Source organism: Orbicella franksi, chromosome 13 (genome assembly GCF_964199315.1).
Source record: "Orbicella franksi chromosome 13, jaOrbFran1.1, whole genome shotgun sequence".
Taxonomy (NCBI): Eukaryota; Metazoa; Cnidaria; class Anthozoa; order Scleractinia; family Merulinidae; genus Orbicella; species Orbicella franksi.
Window position 1 is genome coordinate 21,711,029 of NC_138157.1, and position 23,760 is coordinate 21,734,788.

Sequence of the window (23,760 nt, forward strand, 5' to 3'; positions counted from 1 at the left end):
TTTTCTGGGTATAAATTGGCTGGGTATAAAGGGTATAAATTGCTTACTAATTCATTTTGCTTGCACCGGAAACTTGAAGAGTCTTACAGGTTGCTTATGTCGTCTGTCACGGCAGTGAGATAAATATTTGATCAACAATGGCCAATTAAGAAACTTCAATCTTATTGGCAGCAATTCACCAAATGAAAAATGTTGTAGAGCGGTTTTCATGTGAAGGTCGAAAAGTAATTGGAAGTGAAACCAAAAGCAACCGTGACTCGTTCGCATACGTTTTCCCGCGGTACGCGTCAACTCCGAGTTCTGATTGGTTCGCTGGATGTGATTGACTAGACTGATTACTTAGCTTTGCTTTTGGTTTTACGACACTTAGTTGAAAATCACTTTATAGATCGTTTTATCTGTCTCCCAAAATAAAAAAAAAATTCCAAAACCATTTACGGGGTAAAGTCAAAAATTGTGATAGGAAATAAATTAAGAAGACACTTCTCCAAGTTTTGGGTCTCTGCGTTTTCCCAAACTTCAGATATTCGTCGAAATGTTTTGCAAAAATTTACAGAGGCCAGTATGGAGCCACCATGTTGACGTGCTGCGTACTCTGTGGTACAACAATATGGCGGCCAGAAAATAGTGTAAACATCTTGAACTTACTTTGGCTATCTAGGCGACTGATTTTCTGAACTCAACAAACAAACGTTTACTTAAGCACTTTTCCTAATACTTTAACTTCTAAAAAGGCTCAAAATCGCGATAAATTCTAGTTGTGCAACGCTTTCTCGTTGTATACCATGCAATATCCCACGAGTCAATTGTGTTTTCTCGGTATGTATACCGAGAAAACAAGTAACAAGTAGGACATTCCATGGTATACCACAAGAGAGCGTTACATAACTATCTTATAACATGCCATAGAAAATATATAAGCCAACACAATCGATGCGACATACGCACGACACATGATGGGAAGGTTGCGAGTAATACCGTCGAATATACAACGGCTTTCCTGTATTCTGATTGGATGTATTTTCTATGGCAAAAGCATATATTTTTCGAGAAACGTAATCGTAGTTTTAAGTCACGCACCGCCACAACTCTGAAATTCACAATGGGCTGAGCACGCTACTGAGGTGAACAGATATAAATTTAGTATTTCTTATACCTGGTGAAAATTAAAACTTTGGTGGCTCTTTAGTTTGGATTTTAGAACATGATGACGTCAAGTGAAAACGATCTACAGTAAATAAATGTATCTCTGTGATTTTACGATGAAGTTAACGCGGTTTTTTTAAGGACTGCCCGTGCCAGTATACCTTGCAAGACAGATTCCCCTCTTTATATGTGCGGTTATGAACGGAGGTTCCTTCTCGTCTCTTACCGACCAGAAAGAGAGGGATCGCCTGGTTCAATCGTGCCCCAGTCTCTGTCTCACCATAGTTACTACAGGGGTATGGTTATGAAACTCGACAAAGTTCTTTGCTGTAAGTTTTTGTTTTCTTTTTTGGCCTTGACCGTGCACCAAACACAATAGTTGTTTACTTCTGACCGAGGAACTAACCAATAGAACCGTTTTGATTGAGTGTATGAACGTAAAACAAAAGATTGTACACGGTCGTGACCTTCCAACATAAATCTTGGCATCTTTGGTTGCTCCTTTGATGCTTGCCGGGCTTCATAACCATTTCCCTCTATTAACTATCGTCTCACAGAATGGCATTTGTTTAGGATATGGCCAAGTACAGTTACTAGCCCCCAAAGTTACAATCGATAGCACACAATACGATGAGTATATGATTATTTTCCTTTATTTAGAGCGTAATAAGGTTTTAAACAGCAGTTATGGTTACGGCATGGGCTATAAAAGGATGCCCTCAAATTTCAAAATAAAAATATGATGAACGTTAAAACCTAACAACGAACAAAAGTGACAACTTTTTTTGTCTCAACCTGTAGTATATATCGAGGCCGAGATTTTTCCGGTATGACTCAAATAATAGTACTTTAAAAACCCATTACTTTAGAAGAAAAACACTACAGAAATGAGCTGGAAAACTAGATCGAGATCGCCGTTAATGAGGCACTGTAGTTTTACAACACCTACGACAACTTTCATAAAGTACAGATTATCAATACACTTGACACTTTAAAAGATTACATCAGCTTCTATGACATTCATTCTACCACTCAGCACTCTAAAAACGACCAGAGATAAGTTGTATCTCACATGTGAAGAAACAACCCAAGGGCTGCAAAAAGCGTGATCACAGCAGACACTGCAAGCGACCTGGCTCCTGCTGCCGGTATCCGTCCTTTTTTGCCAACTGGCTCAGTTAACTCGACCAACCAATTGTACACGTCGGTTTTGTCCTGGTCTTTTAACATATTGCCAATCTTCTCCCGGCATTGCGTATGGTAGTTGTTGAGCCATTCAATCTGCAATAAGATGAAGAGTTGTCAATTTGCTTAACTATTGTTGTCTTTTCGTTTTTCTCTAGCAGCTTTTTACCGGGTAGTTGGTTTCTCGTAGGATTGAAACGCTCGTGTCTCTCGCATACACCTCGCATACATCCCCCACTCCTCCCCGCTAGAATACATCCCACGCATCTCAGAGAAAAGAGGTTACAATCTTTACTTCGTGTATTTCTGTCACAACCATCAGGGCGGAAAACGGAAATAAACGCGATGGATAAAGATTTCTGCATATATATAGAGAGAGGAATCCACAATGGCAGGCGTTCTTGCCTATTCTGTAAACTTTATCTGTCCAGTCTTAATTAGGAGTAGAAAAGACAGAATGCTGTCTAAAAGCTCATTCTGAAACAGAAAACTGAAGAGAACTCAAAACAAGCGCAGTCCCAATCAAACGGGTTCAAAATATGCGCGATGGTAAACAACTGATGAGATGGAGGATGTTTTGTCTGGTACATACACGAGAAGATGATTTTTCTGTCACTGACACAGGCAGCCAGGAATCAAACCTAAGATCTTGTGGTGACCAGTTCAGATGCAACCACTGAGCTACAGGAGACACGTGGGAAGTAAGGCCATTAAACTTGGTTTATGTGACAATCTTTCTGCATACTGCATTCTGTTAGGTGTTGAATGTCTGTAAGTGAGGGTCCACCATAGGGTTCTCAGATCCCGCTTTCCCGTCCATTTTTTCCTGTTAATCCCGCCATCCCGCCTTTTTTTGCCTGGAAATCCCGATCCCGCCCACTTTTCAGACCTTTCTGCGTGAATTATTAACTTGTTAATTTAATTATTAATACAAACTTTTAAAAAATAGATATCGCATTAAAGACCACAAAAGAATTCAATGGCTAGCAGACAAACACAAGTGATTATAACGTTTCTTTCTGTTCACGGTTTACTGTTTTGTTTTCTTTTGTCCACATATTATTAAAAGAAAATGATTGTTCATTCCCATATTTAAGAGATGGCCTGTTAACACACTTGACAGTTTCTTTCAAAGCTTTAAACGCCTTCACTTTCCTTGAGGTCTGGCCTCAGAACTTTTCTGAGTGACGGCCTGCACATCCTTTTCGCAATATATGGTGACGCAAATCATAATGTCGCATACTTCACTCGGTAAACCACTGTCATAGCCATTCGGTAAGGAAGTTCTAGCCAAAAAAAAGCCAAGTGCTCTGGAAAAGGTTGAAAGACTAGACAAACTATAAAGGATCGGGGGGCAAAGATTACTGACGCAAGCGTCGAAAATGTCAGGAATGGACAGATGTCAGAGGTCAACACAAATGATTGCAATAGGACTCAAAGACCTCATACAGTCTCATGATACTAACGTAGTCAAGCGATAATGGATACGTTTGACAGAACCTGACAGGGTGCAGAGCCGTTGCTATAAACCTGACACAGCTATACGCATTCGTCTCTGCCAGCTTGTGGTTTTTACGCTGGTCAAGAATAATTTATATGGTCATGTAAGAATTGAAATCCCGTATCCCGCTCTGTTCCCCTTGCGAATCCCACATCTCAACCCCATAAAAACACGAAATCCCGCTCCCGCTCATATTTGTAATTCCCGCTTCCCGCCCCTGGTTTCAGCTCAAATCCCAAATATCACGGCGAAAAAAAAGCCAAATCCCGCATCCCGCCAAACCTATTGTGGACCCTCTGTAAGTGGCATATTCGTAATTAAAAAAAAAAAATGGGATACTTGATTTTTTAGCCTGGTGAATATTTAAGAAGATTTTTTTTTTTTCTGTCGGTGACGTTGGTTCTGTATTAATTTCATAGCTGACCTATTTTCACTGGAAAATTATTTTGATCTTTTCATTTAGCGGTTGAGTCAGGACTTTATGTGTATATTTTAAACTTGTTAACAGAGTTGAGGTGTTAACTAATCACAGCGTACAGTATCTTGTTTTTACTGTTTTAAAATGTAAAATTGATATCTGGTATGTTCTAAATTAAAATACCTCAGTGGGAGTCATGATATCCAAGTCGATCAAACTCTTCCAGTACGGTAGCTGCCAATTAAACAAATTGCCATTATCTCAACGCATTTGTTTACCGAGCGATAAAATACACTAAAAACAGCAAGGCGCTCTAACAAAGAAGAATTTAAGCTAAATAAAAAGTTGAAGTTAGTGCACTTACAAAGGACACTGCTTCAAATGTCACATACTGCTTGTCATTGAAGGAGTTCTAACAAAAGAAAGGAAAAAAGAATATAACCACATAAACCCAGAAATAAACACAGACTAACACCAAGAAAACTTTCCCACTCTTTTTAGGTTTTAAGTCATAGAGGAGGAAGTACATTTTGCTATGAACTAACCCCAATTTCTGATCCATATTATTACACAGAAAAAACCGAGACTCTTTGGGATTTTTTAGTCTTACTTGTGTCTTCGCGGGGACTGCCATGACCACAGTTTCAAGTCTGATGCCGAATTTACCATCTTCGTAATATCCGGGCTCTGAAGAAAAAGAAGGGTCCCCGTTAGAAATGAGAAAACTTCAATTTTCACCTGCAACTATTTATTTCAGGGCCATAAATTGTCACTGGACTTAACTTGCACCATGGTTTGGTTTGTAACGTACGGATGAAACTCATTTAAACGCCCTTTTCATCTGATACTTAACAAATGTCGTAGAAAACTGCCGATAATTTCTTACCTTCCAAATTATTATACTTCAATCTTTTTCGTTACACCCTCCCAGGATGATTTTCGTAGATAACTACACTAAGAAATAATAATACGCTAAGCTTACCATCTGATTGAAACATTCCAGGAACGATTGGTTTTTCATATGCTCTCGGGCAGCCGACGGTTATTCTCTGTGGTCCTACAACATACAACAGTGTGTCACAAAAATAGACACGGAGCTGTTGTTACGGAGTTTTTGTAATATCCCAACTCATTATCTTGCCTCATCTCACCTTCATGTACACCGAGAAACATGCCAATACCGTGCCCCGTCCCATGCCTGTAGTCCAGGCCATTTTGCCACAATTCTCTGCGCGCGATTGTGTCTAAGAAACGACCTGTCAAGAAAGTAATAGAGACAGCAGTGAGTTCATGTGATCGAGGTGTTGAAGTTACACGCAACACTCTGTAATAAATAGCAACACATATGAGTGGATTTATGGAAACAGTGTAAATGAAGAATGCGCTCCTTTGCAGCAAGTGAGTTACCTACTTTGATTTAACGCGGACTCTAAAAGACCTAAAATCACTCCAAACAATGACAAAAAAAAAAAAAAAAAAAAACAGCAACAGCGAAAGAAAAAGCAGAAAGGTAGAAGACTACAAAAGGACGATAAGAGAGAGGGGAAGAAAGAATGACACTCGCTTTGAAGTTCTATATTGTCTACTTTGTCTCTGACGAGAAAAGAAATGCTGAGGCAGGGTGAGACATACATAAATATAGCTCATTAAAATTAGAAACATTAGTCTCTTTGTAAAGAAGACTTGTTTAGGAAAGAGTTACAAAACTTGAGCAGCAATATGCAGGTCGGCAACATGTGAAGGGTTCTTTCTCGGCGGAATTAGCGCAAGCATCGGAGTTTTGGTCTGAAGCTGGTGCAATTTTAGCAGAAGCTGCAAAACCATACTTACAAATACATAAAATACAAATTACAAATACGTACAACCATACAGAAAAATATTCAGGGAAATTAAAATTTCCCTGAATATTGGAATATTGGAATATTTTTTCCTCTTTTCTACTTGAAGGTTTTAACCTTCAAGGAAAAAATATGTATGTCCAGCAATGTGTTGATGATCAAACGATTCAATCTTCAAGCGACACACTGCAGAACAATGAACCATCATACCAGATCAATCAATCAATCAATCAATCAATCAATCAATCAATCAACTTTATTTAGAGAGGGTGACACATGAAAGTATAAACTGATAAACTAGTGGCCCTCTGTGCTAAAAATCTACGAGCAATTATATAATAACTAAGTATAGTACAAAGTATGAACAATAAAAAATTACAATATTTAAAAAGTTACAATAAAAAGTTACAAAAATATATATAAATGTATATACATAATTACAATGATTTAATAATTCCTAAAAATTTCTAACTATAAGTGTTAAAATATTAATTTAAAATATAAAAGTTAAAATATTACGAAATTGTAAAATGGTCAATATTAGCGTACCCCTTCTTTACGTACTCGATATATTTGCGTTTAAAACTGAGAGTTAATACTTTCGCTGGATCTTATTTCTACAGGTAGGGAATTCCATAATACAATTTATGATGTTAAAAAGGTTTTACCCCCTTCTGTTTTCCTGTTGTACATGGGGCTGCGTAGTATTATGTGACCATAACCCGAGGATCGGACTGATGTGTCACTTACAAGAACTAACTTATTGCATAGATATTCTGGGCATTTACCCGTTTAAACATTTAAAGATAAGACACAGTTTGCTAACATTAATTTCATCACAGAAACGCATCCAGTTCAGCTTCTTAAATAAACTACTGAACTGTTCGTTCTTAACATGTAGTTAACATCTAGCATGGCCCAGACAGCTCTCTTTTGTAATCGAAAAACTCGTCTAATACGTTTGCTTTGGATGTCATACTCCAGACTGCTCCGCCGTATAGAACCAAAGGCATAATAGTTGCATTACAGAAAAGTATGCGCTCATTGAAAGGTAGGTAATGCCTAATTGATCTCAGGACGCCTATACGCTTAGCAAGTTTCTTACATAAACGTTCGACATGCTCGTTAAAAGAAAGGTCCGAGTCAATGAACACTCCAAGTACCTTATGGCTTGTGGTAGTCTTACCAGGAATTTATCTTGTTGCCAGACAAATTCCAGATAATTATATAAAGTCGCAACGTTTAATTAACAGCGTTGACTTATTAAATATTGAAGAAGTTGTAGACGGTCAAATTCAGCAAAGGCACTTTTCACCGTCCCTCCTCCGTTCTGTCTGAAAAGCGTTAATCTGATATACATATTTTACCTTGCGTATTGTTTGGAAATATAGTCAGTGCTAGTGCGATCTGACCCTTCAAAACACGGGTGTAGGCATCCTGTGAAGCAACAAAGAGCGGCTCATTACTGTAAATAATACGGGCCGGGAAATTAATATAGCATTTTTTTTTGTATGTCGAAACACAATGGCTCTTGAATAGACCAATTTCGATGTATTAAAATTCAGCCTAAGACAATAGATCTCAGCACGAGGCTCTGGGGAATAAACCCCCCAAACTCTGTAGATATTCCCCAGAGCCTCGTGCTGAGGCCTATTGTTTTAGGCTGAATTTTAATATATCGAAATTGGTCTATTGACATGTCAAAAGTAAGTTCACCTTTTCTTGGGCTGTTGGTGTTCCAAAGTGGACTGTACGAGTTGTATCTGTTGTTCCATCTCTACACAGGGTAAATCAAAATTAACAGAAAAAGTCATTGAAAAGCTACTATAACTAACGACTATCTATCGTGACGTTGACATCGCATTACCAGCAGGAGAAGACGAGTGATTTTCTCCAAGTTTTATCGCTGGTTCATTGCGCAGTTGTTAAATTGTCCGCAGCTTTGATCAAAGGAGCAGCTCGTGAGCTTTATTTAGAGGAGACGCTTTAGGCCTTTAATGTTTACAACATGTTTTCAAGTTTATCTGGGTTCCCTCTCAAATTTACATCAATCATGATCCAACTCAGTCCATCCTAACCCCATCTTCCTTCCTTGACGTGACTGGAAGACAGCAAGCGGAGGAGACTCGAAGGACATGTATGTTAAGTTGTTCATGGCCGTATGAATCAGATCAAAGTTTTGTCCATTTTTCAAATTTGTCTTCAGAATTAAGAACTTATTCTTAGTTTTATTTGTATATCACGAAATATCCCATTCGACACATGAAAATTTTAATGGTTCGCTTGGTTTGAGCAAGCTATGGATAACTTGGAACAACTTATGCTTGTGTTAAGAGATATGGAATAATTAGCTCTCACTTCAACTGGGATCCACTGTCAACGAGGAAGGTACTTTGATCGGTAATCTGTAAGTTTGTGCTTTCTTCTGGCCTGCGAGATGAAACAAAGCCTTTTCACCCCCTACATTACCATGCATTTGACCCTTCCTATTCTCAACTTTCCATTTTTCTGAGGTCCTACTGTCCTACTTCTAACTTGTATAGTACTTGTATAGCCATGGTTCATATTTCGGCAAGACGCAGTCAAGCCAATTACCCATGTATGGCGAGACCAAACGAGTCTGATATGTTACCGAACCAGACTTGTAACAAAGAGGTAGGATTACTCAGGTATTTATACCATACCCAGCAAGAGGGCGCACCCAGACTGAATCGGCCGTAAATCTACGCATGTAGTACCGTGTTGGTACCCACCTTTGATTTCCTATGACTACATCTCGTTATATCAGGTACCGTAAATATATGTATAATACGTCACTTATTTTCCGCGAGTCTCTGTTCAGAAAAGGAATTATATTTACAACAGCTTGATGAGTACACTGAATTTCTCAGCTTTCAGTACCTGTAATGAATAATAGCTCCATTGGGACCAAAACCTGCGATGGTATCAAAACTATGACCCATGTAGTCAACTTGTTTACTACAAATAACAAAAATATGAAATTGAATACAAAGCAAATATCATGTTAATGTTATGTTAAATATCATGTTAATATCAATCTCGAGCTTTCGGTCTGTACATATTTTTGAGAACATTACATTGGAGATTAAGGGGCGTTCGTGTCGATATTAAAGCATCTTTATTTTCTTCAATAAAGATAGTTTTGACACAAACGTAAAGGTCATTTACCTTTTAAATTCTTCCAGTTTCTTTACTGCAGACATTTCTGTTAGGTCCTTACTTCCTTTAGAGACCTTCAGGCAAGGAAAGAAAAGTTACTTTTCGTTTAAAAAAGACTTAGAACGTCACTAAATAGCCTCATTGCAATGCTAAGTATATTTATGTTGGTCAAAGGGAAACACTATTGTGAGTTCAGTGGAGGTTGAGGTTTTCTCTTTCTCGATTTTCTTGGAATTTCTACAACACAAGTCAAGAAAAGGACGCAGAGCTGAGAGACTTCTCGCGTTCTGATTGGTTAACGAAGTGTGGCATTTCCAGTGCTATAGCTTAACATGGGACTGCAACGTTCGTCGTTTTTTGTGCACTTTGAATGGAAAACAAACAGGTGAAGTTTTATTCAATTCATTATTTGATTTGATCACGCTTTCGTATCTTGCGAATATGTTGCGACTAAATCGTACCAGAGCTACATGTAAGTCGTAAATTTAACACATACCTCATTTTTCAGCCAGTAAAAAAACTCCAGCATCGCTGTATTGTCCTTGAGCTGTAGCAAAAGACATGGAAATGGTAAGTATCTTTCTCCCGTCGAATGCCTCTGCCACGTCACGGAAGTTAAAATTAAAATCAAGTGAGATAAACGTAATGTTTTCAAAATGGCTGCCGTTAATCAGCGGCATTTAAACCAAAGAAGGCTGGTCTGGCTAGCCGAAATATTGTCATTTTATATTATAATTTTATGCCCTTTGTAGCTCTTTGTATCAGTTCTGCAATGAGGGTTGCTTCGATAGTTGTTTTGCTGGTTCGTTGCAATTAGTTAGGTTGGTTGGCTGGTTTGTTTGTTTGTCGCCTCTATGTGTGTTGGTGAGTGTGGTTATTAAACGAAACAAACCATTGCTCACAGTAGACTAGCAGCAAAGTTTTCATTTCAAAGGTGTCCGACAGCAAGTGGAATACTTGATATTTAGCTAGTTAGCAAGTTCATGAACTAGAGGTTGAGACGAAAGAACAGCGGTCAAAATATCGAATCGACATGACTTTATGCAAATGACTGTTGCCACATTAATACCATACCGAAAATATAAAGGTACAATTAAGAAGAACCGTTGCTTGTCATGTTACTTACATAAGCATTCTTCATTCCTTCAATCTCTGTGGGATTTTTAATAGATTTCGGCAGTGCTATGGGCGAGTCCATCAGCAATAAATTGTCCTGTTTGTAAGAAATTTAATTTTAAAAGCTGACACTGAAGAAAATCAACAATGAAGCTGCTGCAAAGATTTAGCGAGATGCTGTTAAAAGAATTCACTAACTGTTTACTCGAGTTTTAGAGCTGTGGCGATTATTTTGTTTTGGAACTCGACGGAGAGTACTAAATGAAGACAAGCTAAGTAGACTCTTGTATAAATGTATTTTCATGTTTTCAAAATTCTAGAGTATGTTGACGTCAGACTAGCTTATTTCGTCCCCAGACCTTGCTTAGAAACTGCAAGCTTGTAGCTTCAATAGTAGATTTGCACGACAGCGTCATTTGACTACAAATACCAGAATTCAGTTTTTTTCTTTATTATTCAAATTTTAAAGCACCAGTGGGAATAACTATTGCGTTAATTAGCATAAGAAAGAGGAGAAGTAAAGGATTCTGGTAGTTGTAGTCAAATGACACCATCATGCAAATCGCCTATTAAGAAAAAATAATAAAAAAATAGCATGAAAGATACCAAAAGACTGAAAAGAGTATCGTTCTACGTGGCTTGGGATGGATTTTGAGCATTTCACGAAATCACGCATTCTGCCTATTGGCAGACTAAAAACAAACCGAACTTTCTTTTCCTCGTCTACGTACTTCTTGTAGGTGAAAAGGTGGGTTCGGTAAAGGGCCGGACCTGTTGTTCCATGAATCTCTATTAAAATTCAGATCAATGAGAAAGATCATTTATAAGGAAGTTCATTGACTGACTCTCATAACCAACCTGAGGAATTGCTTCTTTCATGGCGTAACCGGATAAAGGACTTAGCTGAAGATAAAAAAATACAAGAAAAGTTACACAAAGAAAAGTGTTTAAGATCCTAATGCTATTAGTTACAAAGGAGGAGAGATAAGTCTACAACATCGTGAAATGCGCCATGGGCTGCCATCACACACACGTTAGTATGTGAAGACGTATTTAGAAATTTGTCAAAGAACTCTGGTGTTAGAGACAAACAAACAGGAAGCATGAGGCAAAGTGAATATTGCAGAACAGTAGCTAAGACATGTGATAAGACATGTGGCGAACATGTGAGTATGTGAGCAGGCCATATGAGCTCGTCTTTCCGATGGATCTTCCTTTGACTTCTTTCCATTCAGTCACCGCACGCCTCGCTATTATGTGCTCTCAGCGAGACTGAGTTTTGAATGAATCTACATAGAAACCACCCTTAAAGAAAGCATTGAATATAAAATGAAACGTGGTTGAAGGGACTTTCTCATGATCGGAAGCAAATATTTGGAATTTGAACTCATGTTAGTTTAACGTAATCAAATCCGATACAGATCTTCATCAAACGTGCACTTTGCTTTATCATGCCACCGACTCTGAAACTTTTAGTAAAAATTGTATAAAGAATACAAGCTTACCCAAATTTTCGCATCACTTTTAGCTGCTTCGGTTTTTATGTCCCCCAGAAAAATGGACATGTTGTAAGGTTGTAGTGTAGCAACATTTAATTGCGTCTTTGCTGCGGGAGTTAACCTCTCTTCTTCAATGTAAACCCTGATCAGAAAAAAAGCGTCAATATTATAGCGTTTTTCTCGGGTTACCTTATATTTGCATAACCATAAAGTTGAATTACAGAAAGACAATTTTAAATGACAAGCTTTACAAATCCGTCTTCCTTAACCTCCTTCAAATGGTTCATCTGACAATTATTCCATGCGGTCGAGTTGGATGTAAGTTAATAACAAAACATACAGAACATGCGAGTGAAATGCGAATGGCTTTATCACGGTATACGACGTCATCTTGAGCGGTCAGAAATTACAGTGTTTCTCTGGAATCCGATGGCAAATAACTTTTTCCAAAATTGAATTTTACACACTTTGTGAATCGCAACGTTAAAATACCAGGTAGACAATTTTATTCACCAAGTTTGAAGAATGCATCCTAACTAGAAAACGCTCAGTCAATTTTTCTAATTTTCCATACATTGTGAAAAGTGAATTGATCAACATGACATGTGCGTGGGACAAAGACAAAATCTGAGTCCCCGACAGGAATCGAACCCATGACCTCCCGAACACCGGGTGGGCGCTCTATCCACTGAGCTACGAGAACTCTTTGATAGCAACGTCATTTAACTGAGTTCATTTGTGACAGGCATCCTGCACACTGCTAGGATCAGCACTGTCGAAGTCACATATCCCTGTCGGGGAGTCAGATTTTTTCTTTGTCCCACGCTCGTGTCATGTTCATCAGTTCACTTTTCACATTTCATTACCGAGCGTAAAATTCACCATCTTTTTTCACTTTCCATGCATTTGTCTGTAAATTTAGCTGGGTAGACGCGGTTCGCGGGAAAAAAAAAACAATTACAGACAAATGTATGCATCTATGGTGCATAGTGTTCTTACAGCTTATCGTTTCAGAAATTCATCGGTTGAGCTGGTTTGAAAACTTTGCCGCTAGAATAGAGTACGAGCAGTCGATTTTCGTCTCTGAAATCTCCCGCGCGATTGGAAAAACTAAAATTATGCAAATCAGAAATGTACAGAAACTAGTAAGAGGCCTAAAAATTGTTTCGGTTTCGGGTCTCCCTGTGAATCAAAGTAATTACTGTTTTCCTTTTTGTACTCATTACTCTGTCGTTTTTGATGTACATTAACAGACATTTTCAATGAAATTAAATCTTCTGTTCTAAACTTTGTGAATCGTTTGAATATGATGGGCAAGTAAATACGCTTAATAGCAAATGCGCTTTACATGTAGGGTAGCGGTGCGATCTTAACCAATCGTTCAAGTTACAATTATTTTGTCGCTACGAACAACATCCAGGCGCTTTTCATATTAGATAAAAACTCGGTGAATCGCTGTTAACCCGGATCTGTGAGCCAATCAGAAAGCAATAACCTACTGAGAACTTACTGAACAGTTTTAAACTGGAGCAAACCTAAATTAATTAGTAACTCCTTTGGTTTAAGAATGCAGAGAAGATCGTAATGCGATTTTTCTGTCACTAACATTTGTACTTACTTGATGTGGTTTGGAGTAACGATAACGAAAGCGAAAAAGAAAGGGCTTGAAGGCACGTCCGCCCCTCTCAAGTTCAACAGCCCTATAAATTGGCAAGTACACTATTACTTTTACATGACTTAAAAAAAGCTTTACTAGGCTTAACTAAACTTGGCGTTCTTTGACGTTTTATGTTTGTAAGGAGCATAGGTCCAGACTTTTATCACATATAATCTTCGAAAACAGTAAAGTTTACTTACAGGCAACCTCATCAAGCTGGTACACAATAACCGCCGTCGCATCATTTGCAGTCATCTCGTTTCGAAGATCTTTTATTTTGTCAGACCATGCCTTTCCTAACCAACAATTGTAAAACATAAAACAAATAAACCAAATGAAGAAATGAGGTGCGGATCAATTGTGATTTGTTAGACAAACACTGTTAATTGAGTCGCCTCGTCTTGTACCAGTTTATGCTTTAGAACTTTGCCACTGAAATGTTGAAGAAGCGAGGACCCTTGTTTAGCGTTAGGGCTAGACAAGAGGTAGTTTGTTTGTTACACATTTCTGATCTAAATGATCTTGACTATGTCAAGTGACAATCATCATTATAAACCGATGAATTTTTCCCCCTTTCATTGGTCATCCGAGACCCAACCACGTGATCTGCATAACTACCAGCAAATAATGGTCTGTTCATGCGCAATACCGTTGGGCAGTGATTTTGTTTTTCAGAGTGTCGGAGAATGCTTTGAAACTTCAAGTAAACGAAAAACAAACTCGACTCTGAGTAATCGACTGATAAGACAATTGTTCAAGAATTCACTAACCTGTGAATTTCATTTCCAGCGGGTAGATCGTAGCGTTGCTCAAAGCTGGTCTACCCTCAGTCCATATCAAGTCAACAAGATTTTCAGAAATCGATTTCACTGTAATGTTTGACTTTTGAAGCTCCTGAAGAAAAAAAATCTCGCGGATCAGAGGCGAAACCAGGGGAGGGATTGAGAGACTTGGAACAGCATTTTTTGTTATTTGTTTGAAACTTCATAAAACAAGAGAATAACTTTTTTTATACGCAGTTGTTTCACTTCCGTCAATTGACTGACTGCCAAGGTAGGGAAATATATTTTATTTTGCGACTGCATTAATATTTTTGTTCTTCTGGTTGAGAAGTAAGGTGAACACCAGATTTTATATCATGCAAGTATCAAGTATCAAGTGTCAGGAACGCTGAAAATGGCGTTTTACAGGGTAAAATCGGAAATATTTAACGTAAAGGGATGACCCCGGACCCCCCTCGAACCTCACGACTGCGACGCTGGCCATCCACGCCGATGAAATCAAAAGTTGTGAAGGTGTACACCGCCCCGCCCACCAACCCCCCCCCCCCCTTTCAGAAATTCCTGGATCCGCTCCTGTGGATCGTGATTCTATATGCATTAACAGTGAATTGCAATTTAGCGGTTTGACGCTGGTTTAATAGCGGGCCGAGTACAAAGATATAACAAAGTTGACGATAAGCTCTGTATGACTAAGGGTACAAGGATAGTTGCAAAGTGACATATGTAGAAGTTCTTTTGTCCCGTTCTGTAATCCGCCGTACTCCTCCCCAGATCTACTCGTCTTTGTTTTGTCTGGTTTGTCATTATTTCTTTAGTGTCTTCAATTGAAAGCAAATCCGGTCTTCTTTCAGTTGAAGAAAATTTTGCAATTCGAGGTTTAATTCTTTTTAAAGGAATTTTCCACACATGCTGTGAAACTCTGAGAATAGAAATATAAATCTTCACACCTTGGTCATGTCCTCGTAATTACCTGCAAGAATTAAAACAATAAAATCAGGCTTCTGATAAAATATGTAAATTTACCTTAAAAAACCAAATGTGCACAAAATCTTCTGAAAATATGAAGCCGAAAGCTCCATTGCAATGTTCTTAACTTCCTTTTCTCTTCCATATTCAATTTATTACATGATTTCCCGCTTTTGCATATGTACATATGTTACGTTCCAATTACTTACCCTGCTCCGTATAACTAGAAAATTTTCCAACAGGGATCGAAACAATAGCTCAAGTTAAGCATAGCACAAACGCTTACATCTGTTTTCGTCTAACCTCTCCCAGGCGTTCAGTTAGTTTGGGGCGCAGTATAAAAAAATGCGCTCGACAAAATGGGGGGAAGCGCAACACGAAGCCTCTCTCTCTCTCTCCCTTATTTCGTTCCGCCGTTTTTCTTCGCGCAACGTCCCAACTAACTGAACGCCTAGCCTGGGAAAACTTTGTTCATTCGCTACGTGTCGAATTAATACGTACCAATGGAAATGAGGTTTGCATCAACTCCAACTTTTTCATCGCTGGAAAGTTCCTAAACAAAGGTTATTGCTTATTCAGTAACATCAGGAATATTGTTTCATTGTTTAAAACAAGTTCGATAACAATCTTTTAAAAGAAGCCCATTTTAATTTCACGAACTCGTTCGGTTCCCTGTTGATCGCCTCTGTATGTCCGATGTTCGTTACTTGCAGGGCTTGGTTATAATAAACACCAAGCGCAATCATCAAAACATCCGTTAAACACACTTCCACCTGTTTTACGGAGATCATATAATTTTTTTATTGCAAACTGGGCTTGCATTATATTCCGACAAGGCAATTCTGTGTCTAGGCAGGCCAGAAAAGTTTCGCAAACATCATTCAAGCTCGCCATAGCACTACCAGACATTCTCACACATAGATTAACTGACTAACAGTACGGCCGAAGTTGGTCACATTGAACCTGCTTTACGTCATTGCATAACTCCCTTGACCATCCTTTCGCACAGAGGTTGAGCGTTTGACCGAATAACCATGGGTTAGACTCAGAATTCTCAGTTTTCCGAGTAACTTCAATAACTTGGTGATGAAATGTTTCTCCATGTGCTGTACCGTGGTAAACGTATACGATCCGATCTTTCCGTATCCTTACATAACACAAAACGCGCATGTCCGTCCGTTCTTAATCAAGATATGATTCAAAGTATGAGTACCCTTTTTACGTAACAAAACAACCCGAACAAGTTTTCTCAGGTATGGGTCTAGTGTACGTTATCTCCCGATAGTCACCAAGTGCATTACCTGTGACAACCATTCGGCTTGTGTTGGGGTACCTGCCAGACCTAAGACAGCAAAATATGACATTTGTTCGCACATCAAATTGGTATTATTAAGACAGGATGAATGTGAGAGAGCTAATCCCCATATAGGTCTTATTCCCAAGTTAATCTTTCTCAGGCTCTTTTTAGAGATGGTACTTCGTTCTCAAGCGGATAACGTTACTACTCGCGTTAAGTGGATGTTTTCGTGGAGGATAAAAATGCGTGTAAAACTGCTTGGATTGTCCACGCGAGCAAAGCATTTTCTTTTTGACTTCACCGCCTCGTATTACTACAGGGCTAGCTGTGAGATGTTGGTTCTAATTAAGGCAATTAGAGCGGTTTTCAATCGAGTGTCGTAAAACCAAAACCAAAGCAACAATCTACCAATTAGACTACTCAGTAAATCTCAAACTGTAGTAAAAGCCAAAATCAAAACCAAAGTAATTGCCTGATTACTTTCGTGGACAGTCATCTGAAAACCGCTCAAATCATACATCATGGGTCAATACATGACGGTGTATCGGCAGGGCGGTATGCAATGAAGCTATTACAGTTTGTGTAGTTTATGAACTAGTTACCCTGTTTCATCAACGTCCAGTTATCATCCATTTGCATGGTGGCTTGAAGGAAGTAGCGACCATCAGTCCACATTGCAGCCTTCGTCAATGTAACGACTGCATCACCTAAATAACCAACAGAGATGTGGATTAAATAAGAAAGTACATCGCATCAGTTTATCGCATCTGATGGGCTAGTTAGAAGACCTGCACACAAATGTAAGTCAAAGAGCTGCATATGCATTTTAAGGTACTGCTGTAAGTTAACCCATTGACTTTGGTCCACTTCTGACGTCATCAACTTTAGCCGAAATTGCCATCACTTATACCCAAGTTCTGTAGGAGGAAAAGATCTTTCCAATGATATCCAGCTCAGAGTGATTGAGTCAACTGAGCCTGAAATATGCACGAACATGCTTAGAAATTGGAGGGAAAAACTAGGAGGAAAATGTCCCTCAAGCTCAACCACACTAGGCTACTCCGTGGTAAGAATTTTTCGTCTCGATGAGGCTTTCTTGGGAAATTTTTGAACTGGAAGCAAGCCCAGTAGAAGGTCACAACTGCAGCAAAAAGAAAAAAAAAGAAAAAAAAAGGAAAGTCAAAAAAATCCCGAAAAGCCTCAAGATGTAGGTCAGACGTAGATCGCAAATTTGTGATTTGTGCCCATACCCGAGAAAAAATGTCATAAAACGCGATGCTAGCGGAAAGAAAGGCATGCTCTCATATTGCAAATACCTTTATGGGTAGATTGCGGCTAATTTAGCTGATATCCACGCTGAAAATGTCCAAAATATCCAAAAAATGCGTGTTTGCCAAAAGTCAGATCTAGGTGTCAATGGGTTAAATCAACAAAATTAAGCTAACAAACAGGGGCGAAATGAAGACGAACAAAGAAGGAATGCCAAGAGGCAATAAAGCACCAAACCTTACCACTTGAGCCGGTAAAACCAGATATGTATTGGCGTCGTTGAAAGTGTGGGGCAACATATCCGCTCTGTATTTATAAGAGAGAGAAGTTTATAATTAAGTATCATTCATTTCTCAATAGCGCGGGCAAATACGAAGTCTGTAATTGCAGGGCCTTTGTATGATCGCAGGCGGTCTAACACGTCATGTTTCGACATCACACGAAGCGATTCAGACTTGCAATTGAACAAATGCTAGTTAGACCTGAAATGTTCACGCAACGGACCACGAAGAGAAACACCACTATTTTCAACGTTGTCTGAAGTCACTACATGTACAAAGCTTAAAATATTTCGGCCTTAATCAGTAAAAATATCAAAAGCCTCTAAGCATTTTTTGGCCTAATAATTGTGCCTTCGTTGGGCAAGAAAGCGACTTAATAATCTCAGGTGTTTAAAATAATACACTTCTAGCTAATGGAGGAAGTTCGCTGCGTTTCGAAACAAACCATTATATTTGGAATGCCAGAAGTTCGACCAACGTCTAAGAGGTTTGTGGAAAAAGACAATTGGAATGTTAAACCCGAGGAGGATTTAACTTAACCAAGAAACAGTTTAGGCCGTTCCCTGGAGACATGCTCTGCCGGGGCGGCGATGAGACTTGACACCACAATAACTGAAGAATTGAGGGAGCTACCCTATTTGAAAAGACTGACGACTCATTTCTCCACAATAACAATGATATTGCAAGTTTTAAAAACTTCTGCCAGCACTTCATAACCATATCAATAACAAGTAAAGACACAGCCTGGTAGCAACTTTTAAAATCGTTTACCATGTGTTGGTCAACAGAGGGAATGATGTAGGCCTGAACGCCTTCTTGTTGCATCTTCTGTCTTAGCTCCTTTAAGCGCTCAGTTGTGTTCACCTTAGGCAAGGACGGGGCAGCCTGAAAACGAAACGAAGTCAAAATTGCATGATGATTAAGGATGGCTAACGCTACGGTGTAGCACAGTGTACAACACGCTTTCACTGTGTTTTCATATCGAGGAGCTGTGGAAAATATCAATGAAGGATAAGACAGCCTTGAAATTAAGTCCAGCGGTCTGCGTTAAAATTTAAAAAGAAAACACTCCCTAACAGGCATGTAAAGCGCTAGAAGCAACCTCGCTTCAGTCAAGATAAGCGGGGGAGGGGGGGGGGGGGAGGGAAACTAGTAACTAGTGACTGGGACTCTGGTGAGAGGGATTGGCACAGCATGACCCAGTAGAATTCAAAAAATATTGTTGTTTTGTCAACGCAGACTGTTATTTAAAGATTCCAGTTTATTTTGAGTAAATCAGATCTAACATATTGGTCGTTAATGGAAACATCGAGCGTGTTCCACCTCAAGGAAACCGCAACAACAATGCAGACGGTGGAAACATTTCTTCCAGTACTATGTGTTCATCTTGAGCTCATCACAATTATAGTTTGTATCGGGGGTAGTTTTCGAAATGTAAAATTAGCGATTGTGCAAATGGAAAAAATATTTTGAAATATTCAAGTGTCTCTCTTGACAAGGGAGATAATGGTTAAGTTTCTTTATCGCCGTAGAATCTGTAAAATATTCATTCCTTTCTAAAAGGGGATATCAACAAAGTAAGTCAATCTCCTTCAGTTCTCACATCTTCCTACGCAGCTGTTCTCGTCACACAGGTATATTCAAGGGGTAATCTCTTCAGTTCTGAATGCGAGACTGTCAATTCCAGCATCAGGTCACGTTTCGTCAAAGGGGATTCATTTATCACGAGCAAATATGCCAGAATTCTCGATTCTAAACTTTATTCCTGTCCAGATCTAACAGGAATCATCAATATCAGTCCCGGGTTTCCAGTAGCAGACCAGGTCAGTACTACTGAACGACTTGTCTCGGAGTTAAGTGTTTTCTTCAATATCGCACTAAATGTTCAGTTACTCGGTCTCAAACGAAACCCACGCAATTTTTTTTTAGTCAACTCCCTTTTGTCTTTACCTAGATTTCGACTCGATATAATTTATTGTCTACCAATTTCAAGCTAAAGTTCTCATTTAGTTGATGTTGCTGTTTATAGACTGAGGTGCATCTAAAATTCCGGGCAATCATAAAGGTTCTTTGGGGATGGGTGGGTAAAAAGAAGTTCAAAAGAAGTTATGGCCGAAAAGTAGCGAATATGTTATTTCGGTTAACATTGCTCTCATTGTAAAACCAAAAACCCGTTTTGATGAGTGAGTTAGTGAGAGGCGACGTCATACAAATGATTAATCTTGGAATTCCCACAACCGAGACGACAATTATTCACTCAATTCAAGCGCAGTTATAATAAATCAGCTTGTGCTCTTGCGTCTTCTTTTCAGATCGCATAGAGCAGACTGTCAATATCACCCCTAAGCGTAAAAACAATGCATGGTTTTGTCACTTTAGCTGCTCAAATTCGGATCAAATGCTTGTGTAACTGCTCTGTTGCCTTGCTTACTGTCCTTTGGTTTGGTATTGGCTGAAGTCAAACTTGAACTTTACTACTGTTTGTGTTAAAGAACAATCTGACAGTGGAGTTGTTTGTTCTTTTTTAAAACACAGCTGTGAATGAAAAACAGTCAGTTGTTTTTCTGTCACAAAGGCGTAAGAAGATATTGAGTCTAAAATGCGAAGCTTATCAGTAATTCTACCTTGTGATATACATGGTCGACCTGTAGCTGAAGATGAAACGCCGGAAATAACAAATATGAGAGTGGAAATATGAGCTGCTCATTGGGCACTAACGAAAATAACACTCGATAAGTGACGCGCAGTGTAAAGGAAACAGTTGATTCTCTCCTTGCATGCAGCTAAATTCTCTCCCAAGTTCACGTTTGTTTCAATATTTTCCTCATATTCGTTTTGTTAGCTATGCCTAGGTTGAATATATCTCAAGTGGTGGGTTATTTTTAAGCTGTGGTAATGCGAAATCCGAGTCGAACGGTTAGTTAATTAAACCGGAGGAGGACTTTTAAAACTTGACCGAGCCAAGTAACATTAAATTGTGAATTCCTTTCATTCTAGACAAACTGTTCTGGTGATTGAAGGTCAATGAGTGAATGGTGGCTTGTACGAAGCATGAAAAAATGGATAAACCTTGGAATTCCCACAACCGAGTCGAAAATATTATGTGAGCGAAGTCATAGAAACTGACGTCTTTTGCATTTCTAAGAGAAGTACATTTGCAATATCACCCCAAGCTATAGAAAAGTGGTACTGTATACCAACTTGGTTGAATACTCTTATTGTGGAAACCCCAATTGCAGCAGAAATAATCGATTTTAGGTGTTCAGACTCTACTGTATAAACATTAAATAGTTGTAAACAATGTCTGCAGGATTTCTTTGTCCAACGAGAGATGAAGCGAAAATCGATTCACACCGCCAGTTAGTCCCGTTTCAGTTGTGAGCTTCTCAGTAATTCTTCCCCAATTCCCGAGTGAGATGACGCTCGCATCTAATAGGATAATTACAAATGCTGGCAGCGTTAACCAGGAAACTGAGAGAATCAGCTAGTAAAGTAATAAAGAGTTAAGCTGATCCCTGCTTGTGGGGCTGGCTGCTGTGCTGCTATCTTACAAGCTACTGATAGCATTTTCGCCGACTGCTTCGGAGGAAGTTAAAGGTTACGTCGGGAAATCATTCTAAGGTAGTTAATTATATCATGCTACACTCACTCGACCTACCCTGCGGGTCCTCACAGGTTCCAGCACTTTACAGTTCACCAGGAAAGAGCACGGCAGAATCACTATTGAGAAAGAGCGCAAAGCAAACACACTTTAATGTATCGGTACAATCCAACTTGCAAGAACAATTCAGCGTTATTTACTAACCAAAAACCAGACACACAAGGCTTCGACTTTCCATGATAGCTTCACTGCTGCTCTGATTGCTGGTTAAACCTCAGTGACAAAGTCGATATCCGCGATATTCACTTGCTGCAGAGTTAAGCCGACGCGGTATGCTATGACACCCGTATGACACTCTATGTTGCTGAAACAAATCATATACTGTTACGATCTATGCACTCCACGCCTCACTGGGTTGCGACAAAAGAAATATATTATTTATTCAAATTTAAATCAAATTTATTATTAGAGACCACGTGGTCCACGTGTCCTCCATAGGATTTGTTCACTTGGTCATAGTTGGTAGAGAGGACTGACTTGATTAAACCTCTGCGCTCACTGGTCTGACCAATCATTTATTGTCGATAAAGCAATGAGCTTTTTTTCCAACCTGTAAACTAATTATCAATGCAAAATGCATGGTTATTGTTATCACTGAAACCACAAGCGGTCCTAGCTCAGGCTGTAAGCGCGAGCATCGTGCTGATCCTGCTGATCTTGCGTAGAATATATATTAGGAGATACAAAAACTGGAGAGCTCTTTATAAAAGTACTTTATCTTACTTCCGCAGTGTATCGTGTGTTTTCTGTTTGCTTTTGCAGCTGATTTGAAGCGATCTTAGCGAGTTGTCGCTTCCTAGGTTTCCAAGTTTTCCTAGATTAGGCCAGTATTGACACCTAAGAAGAGGTAACTCCCTAATACCGATTCAAATCAGCAGAAAAAGCGAACAGAAAACAAGCAATACACTGCAGACGTAAGATAAGAAGTTTTATGAAGAACTTTGTAGTATTTGGATCTCGTAAAACCAATCGTAAATATTCCCGGCCTCGTGGGGATACTCCTATACAGGTAAGCTATGTTGGTATGCGCTTCGTGAAGGGTATGGTTTTCAAACAGTTTAGTCTTGGATGATGGCGGTATAGAAATCAGACAGTTTTGGTCTAGAACAGGGTTCTTTACCCGAAGTTCTAAAACTTGAAACTGAAACTCGGAAGTGACTTTGTAATGATATTGGTTTAGTTAGCGTATATTGGACAATGATAGTGATAAAGTTTCTGTGTTGAAAATAGCTGGTCTGGGATAGAGTTGGGGGGTTTGGTGACTAGTCTAGAATAGGCTTGTTAAGTCAAGTTGGTCATGGTCTAATACTCCTGGTCTAATATAGGGTGAGGGTTTCAAAGTCCCAGCCCTATACCCCTTCCCAAAGGTTTATAGAGTACCCATCCCCAGGGATATTCCCTTGCAAAGTCTTATGATTTCGCAATGACCGCTATCTCAAGTTCTCAACATATTATTCACACAGAGAGGAAAACAGAGAAACTGAAACTCGCTGGAATCGCTTTGAAACGGTTCCAAAAGCCACGGAAAAAAACAACACAGAAATCGTTCTTATTGAATTTCTTTTTTTGTATGTGCTATATTTGTTTCTATAGGTGCTATATAAGCAATTTGACGCGAAACTATGCACGGATATTTGTTCGCCGGCATTATCTGTTCCTCAAAGCGAACAGATAATGTCCAAGGACAAAATATCCGAGCATATTTTCACGCCAAATTGAGGCTATTGTGTTTATTATCAGCAGCACGCGCAGCACGCGCTTTTTAAAAAATTCAGGAATATCACTCGGATATTCTCCAGTTTTAAGCTGGGGAATATTCGGTCACATGACTCGTTTAGACTAATTGCGTGTGAACAAAAATATTTGATGGATTTTAAATACGATTGTTACATGGTGGCTTCGTGGTTAGTGCGTTCGTCTCTGGATCGAGAGGTCCGGGTTCGAGCCCTGGCTGGGAACATGGT

The 23,760-nt window shown here is 39.1% G+C and overlaps 1 protein-coding gene across 2 annotated transcripts; it reads right to left on the reverse strand.

Annotated features, from left to right (window-relative positions):
• Positions 1 to 1,789: 1,789 nt before the first annotated feature.
• LOC145465964 (xaa-Pro aminopeptidase 1-like) lies at positions 1,790 to 23,274 on the reverse strand. Of its 2 annotated transcripts, none has more exons than XM_081449737.1 (26): positions 21,941 to 23,274; positions 21,785 to 21,855; positions 18,907 to 19,020; positions 18,097 to 18,160; positions 17,188 to 17,292; positions 16,590 to 16,630; positions 15,790 to 15,841; positions 15,270 to 15,292; positions 14,311 to 14,434; positions 13,741 to 13,836; positions 13,502 to 13,583; positions 11,890 to 12,025; positions 11,243 to 11,287; positions 10,395 to 10,481; positions 9,765 to 9,815; positions 9,278 to 9,342; positions 8,990 to 9,067; positions 8,447 to 8,518; positions 7,805 to 7,865; positions 7,456 to 7,525; positions 5,402 to 5,506; positions 5,233 to 5,307; positions 4,861 to 4,937; positions 4,615 to 4,662; positions 4,434 to 4,484; positions 1,790 to 2,427 (listed from the first exon to the last, which is right to left on the reverse strand). In XM_081449737.1, the coding sequence occupies exons 1-26, from the start codon at positions 21,972 to 21,974 to the stop codon at positions 2,215 to 2,217; spliced, it is 2,040 nt and encodes a 679-aa protein (XP_081305863.1). In that variant the 5' UTR covers positions 21,975 to 23,274; the 3' UTR covers positions 1,790 to 2,214. The 2 variants fall into 2 exon arrangements, with proteins under 2 accessions (XP_081305863.1, XP_081305864.1); XM_081449738.1 differs by having other exon boundaries at positions 1,791 to 2,427; positions 21,794 to 21,855; positions 21,941 to 23,272.
• Between the last annotated feature and the right edge of the window lie 486 nt (positions 23,275 to 23,760).